This window comes from Orycteropus afer, unplaced genomic scaffold (assembly GCF_000298275.1).
Source record: "Orycteropus afer afer isolate SDZICR_OR568_19922 unplaced genomic scaffold, OryAfe1.0 scaffold00917, whole genome shotgun sequence".
In the NCBI taxonomy this organism is placed as follows: Eukaryota; Metazoa; Chordata; class Mammalia; order Tubulidentata; family Orycteropodidae; genus Orycteropus; species Orycteropus afer.
In genome coordinates, this window is record NW_006922504.1 from 88,380 (window position 1) to 93,264 (window position 4,885).

At 44.1% G+C, this 4,885-nt stretch overlaps 1 protein-coding gene across 1 annotated transcript in view; it reads right to left on the minus strand.

Annotated features, from left to right (window-relative positions):
* Positions 1-4,885, minus strand: part of NHSL2 (NHS like 2) — a 42,189-nt gene that overhangs the window by 36,619 nt on the left and 685 nt on the right. The window contains exons 2-4 of the mRNA XM_007958302.1: positions 2,829-2,956; positions 2,324-2,519; positions 350-481 (exon numbers count right to left, since the gene is read on the minus strand). Of these exons, the coding sequence (XP_007956493.1) occupies positions 350-481; positions 2,324-2,519; positions 2,829-2,956 (456 nt within the window). The remainder of the gene's footprint in view (positions 1-349; positions 482-2,323; positions 2,520-2,828; positions 2,957-4,885) is intronic.

Genomic DNA, 4,885 nt, shown 5'->3' on the forward strand with positions numbered 1-4,885 from the left:
CAACCGACTCGACGGCAAACAACAACAACAACAATGGTTCTGTTACGATGGTGGTTTTAGAGATGATTCCCCCTCCCTTTAACTCTATCTAATTTTGGCATATTTAATGGGAAACAATAATATAACGAACTTATTAGCCTGGGAGACCTGTTCTCTGTTCTCTAAATTCAGTTGCTGCCCTTGACAAAAGGCCTTTTGGTGACTTTAATTACTACATTGGTGTTTTTTTAGGACATCCAAAGCCTATTTTCTCCTAATTATCCCTATTCCCTAGCACAATACCACCTGGGGGCAGGATTGATAGGAGTGAGCAGAGATGGGACTGTGAGATCAGCTGTGGTGGGGTCACCTTGGTCTCGCTGGGAAAAGTTAGAGAATCCAATAATGGTCCGCCTCCGCCTCAGGGTGGACTTGGGGTTCACGGCTGTCTCTGTGTTAAACAACGAGTGTCGCAAACTTGCATGTTTATCAAACTGCTGTCCTGTAGCCAAAATAAAGACACTTAAGTGCATCCTGGTTTCTGTTTAAAGTACAGTGGACATTGTCCCGAGGTAAAGAGAAGGGATGATGGCAGTAGTGATGAGCATAAATAGTGTTTAGGCAGGTAGCACTTCTTCCCTTTCTCTCCCAATTTGGCCCTGGGTGCACATACTGGGTTTCATAGACCATATCCAGGTTCACTAGTGTTTCTCAAGTAGACTAGAGCAGTGGCTTTCAACCCTGGCTGCATATTGAAATAAACTGGAGTGTATGGAACTCCAATACCTGGACTCCACCTCGTGACATTTAAATCTCTGGAAGTAGGCCCAGGTACAAACATTTTCTAGAAGCTTCTTGGGTGATTGAGATGTACATCCAGGGGTGAAAAGCAGTGGTGTGGAGTGACAGGTTGAGAGTAGATGTTGCTTGATTGTAATCCTCTCTCAGAGAAAGCCTTTATATGGGCCAGGTTAGGACAATGTCTCCAAGAAGCTGCTCTACTCTCCTCTGCCATCTAAGAAGCCACTTGATATTCTGTCCTACCACCACCTGATCATATGTTATCAGAGTTCTCCACTGTGTGGTAATTGAGGTCTATGTCTCTTAAAGTGTTGGGTTAGTCTTCCATTTCTTCGAATTTGTTGGTGCTGAGTCAGGGTGAGGTAGGGCAATATGGGGAGTTATACATTTCCTCTCACTGTTCTCATTCAATAGCTAGCTAATCACAGTCTCTCCTCCCAGCCACATGACTGTATATTTATACTCACACCACAGCAAGTGGCTCAGCGAGCAAAACTCAGTGACAGTATCATCTAGCATAAGATAGACATTTAGAAATAAAGCACTAAGCATCACTTTTGTGAGTATCTCTTCATCACCCCTTTCTCCTATCAGTACATATTCCTAGGTTATGGGCTCTATTTCTTGCTTCTGAATTCCTGAGATGACACCACATATCCAGGAACTATCACCACCTTGGCCATACCTGTCCTCATTATTTTCAACTTTATCCAGCATACTATGGGCTAGTGCTGGCTCACCAGCTCCCTCTAGTCCCTTTGGGCTACTGAGTTCTTGATTTCATCAGGTCACAACTGGCCCTATCTCCCTCTGAAATGACAGACCCTATTTCTTTTGTTCTACTCACAGCCAATGGAATGTGGGACACAAATTAATAATGGGCATGATATGTGTGTCACATGTCCTCAAAGTCACAATCATCTGGGTTACATACATCACTTTCTCCACTCTTATGGGCAAGTACTACTGGGTTCCCTTTTGGTCATTTTCACCTTAGTCTCTTTCCCTTCTTGAAAACGTGCCAAGCAAGTTGAAAAGCCCTCTTTACTAGAAAACCTAGTATCTACTTAAAGTGCCATCAGGCCTTTGATCCATGCCTTGGGTAAGATCCTTCCCCTTTTCCCACTAGCACTATGAATCCCATACTTCCCCTGCAACTTCTATCAATGTGCACCAAATCTGGCTTTTGGCATGAGAAATTTTCTTTCCCCAAACCAAAAATAATTCGCAAACTTTAAGTTTCCATATATGCTTGAAAGAGCACACAGGTCCATAAAGTTTTAGAGTGTTTTTTTAAAAAATGTTTACTATCAACTGGTATCAGTTAGTGTGGCAGTGCACGTAGTGAGTAAAGAAACAGCAGCTAGAGCCCCCTCTTCTGCATACCTCTGTTCCCTGGCCAAAGCCATGATGATGACAGCACAGGGTGAGCCAGTAGCAAACAAAGTCTTGCTCCCTCCCCCTAATACCCGGTGCATTTGGAGAGGATGGTCTCTATTTGGCATGAAGGCAAGCAAACAGAGGTGGTGCTAAGCAACTCTACCAGAGATATTGATGGGCACAATGTCAGACTGCGTGCAGCAAGACTGAGGCCACTGCTTTTCCTCTAGGATGGTCAGAGGGAAGAGGCTATTCCAGGCAGTTTGCTTGTCGGCTGTGGTAGACAGTTTCAGTGAGGCCTCGGAGGCCCTCACACCCTGGGTGGTGGTCTCATCCTCACTCAGCTGCTGTTTTGTAGGCTGTTGGGAAAGAAGGTGATAGGAAGGGTGTGCTCCTGGCTGGAGATGAGCCAGTGCCCACAGGCTAGCTGTTTAGGCAGGGTGGTTGGAAGCATCATTTGGGAGGTAGAAAAATGTGGACAGGCTGCAAGGCCAAGTACATTGCCTATGCAGGGCCCACAGTGGTAGGGCCTCAGAGTAGTTCTACTGGAGAGTAAAGGTGAGCAGCAGCTTCTAGTGGGCAATGTGAGCAGCTTGTGGTCCCCTGCCAGTGGATGCAGAGTGAAATCTGCACACTGGCTCTCCCAGGTCAGGGAAGAGGCAACTCACCATCAATACTAACTCCAGATGCCTGGCAGGCTGGGGCGTTGGATTGGGTGTGGGCTCAGGGGGCTCATCAGAGGAGCGGAAGGTCTGCCCCAGGAGTCTGGCTTCCGAGTACTGTTCCTCATATTCTTCTGAAAAATAGCACAGTGTATACACACTCTAGGGGGCCATAGCCAAGCATTGGGCTGGGGAAGGACCATGAGCTAGGACTCCTGCTCTAGCTGCCAGGCCTGACCTGCATTGTTTATTTAGGATATTTCTTGGTATCTGAGCCTCTGGATTCTGAAATGGAAAAAGACCTTTTACCTAGAGCTCAGAGGGCCGAAAAGAAAAGGTTCAGAGACCAAATTCTTTCTCATGGTCTCTATCTTAAGTGCCCGATTTGGAGAAAGGGCTCAGAGTGCAAACACCTTTTGCTACTTTTTATTACAAGAGCCACTCTTTGAAGTCCTTCTTCAGGTTTTCTGCAACTACCAGAAAAGTGACCTGTGTGAAGCAAGAAGAAATTTGCATTTGGAAGTCCAACCTGGAGTTTTATCTTAGATGTTAAGAGCTCTTATTTGAGCTTTTTTTGGCCTGGTTTCCTGCACCTTAGTCCCACTTTGGGTGGTGACAGTCCCAGGAGAGCTATGATGAAGGAAAGGAAAGAAGATAGTGTCATAGAAGGAAGAAGTTCAGGAGCATCATTAGGGAAAAAGAAGGATGTGATAAGAGTTGAATGGGATTGAGTTAGATGAGTAAATGAAGAGAACTTGTTTGAAGTGAACAAACAGATGTGGCTGTACTTACATTTGAACATAGACTCTTAGAATTATAGAAACTCAAGCTGCTTGGGAAGTACCTTAAAGTTTCTCTGATCCAACATCCCATTTTGTGTTTGACCTCCCTCCTCAGCAGCCTTCTAAGTGCTTATCCAGCCTGTGCACACATCTGCAGGACTGGGGCGCTCCCTCCCTCCTATAGCAGCTCATTCCATCCATGGACAGCTGGGGCTGTCAAGTGTGTCAGAAAGTTATTCCTTTTCATGAGGTGAAATCTCTCTAGGTTTCCACCCACTGGTCCCAGATCTGCCCTTGGTGGCTACACAGACAACATTGACTATTTCTTTTCTGCAAGGTAGCTGCTCTGTTATGGGAATACAAGCCTCACAGTGTTGCTTTTCTAAGGCTGCCCTGACAGGGAGGTGAAAGTTATGGCTGTAATCCAGTTGGATGAACTTTTTGCAGTTTTCCCTTCTCCATATGAGTTAACTTTTGTTGGTATGGATAAGTGAGAGCTGACATAACTCTCTTCATACCAGCTCTGTGATAGGTGCTTCTGGGAACCCAAGGGTACTAAGATATGATTCTTTCCATTGAGAAACTCAAGTCTGGTTAGGTGCACAAAATATATACACAGGAGTAGATGAATGAATAATTGAATGAATAACTAAAAGAAAAAGCTGTTGGAACTATACAAGTCATCTCAAACTGGATGGTACAAAGTGCCATGTTATGTTATGAAGGGAATGCAAAATACAGAATTAGTGCCAGAAGATTATTTTGGATGAGGCAAGGATATAATTTTAAAGAAAGTATAACGGTTGGAGCAAAGAGTAGGGAGGAAAGGCTTCTAAGCTTGGAAAGGTGGCCTGAACTGGACAGTGAGAGCCTGGAGGGTGTGCCGAGCTTTTGACTATCACTGAGGCTTCATTTTTACCTTTATATTGAGCTATAACTTACAAACAATAAACTGCACAAATCTTAAGTGTACAGTTTGTGAATCTTTGTGTATGCATACCTTCTTGTAATCTTCATCCAGATATTTGCAGCAGCCCAGTAATTCCTCTTATAGCACTTTTGCTACCTATATTATATAAATCCTTTCTCATCAATGTGTGTGCCTTTCATATTGTAAATATCTAAGAGGGATAACATTGTATCTATTTCATCCCCATGTTCCAGAGGACATGTAATGAGAGTTAATATTATACCATTCAGGTCTCTCTAGCTGCCAGATAATCTTGCTATTTACGTATTTTCTATTATTAATTCTCACAAAACTATGTTATGGGGGGAATT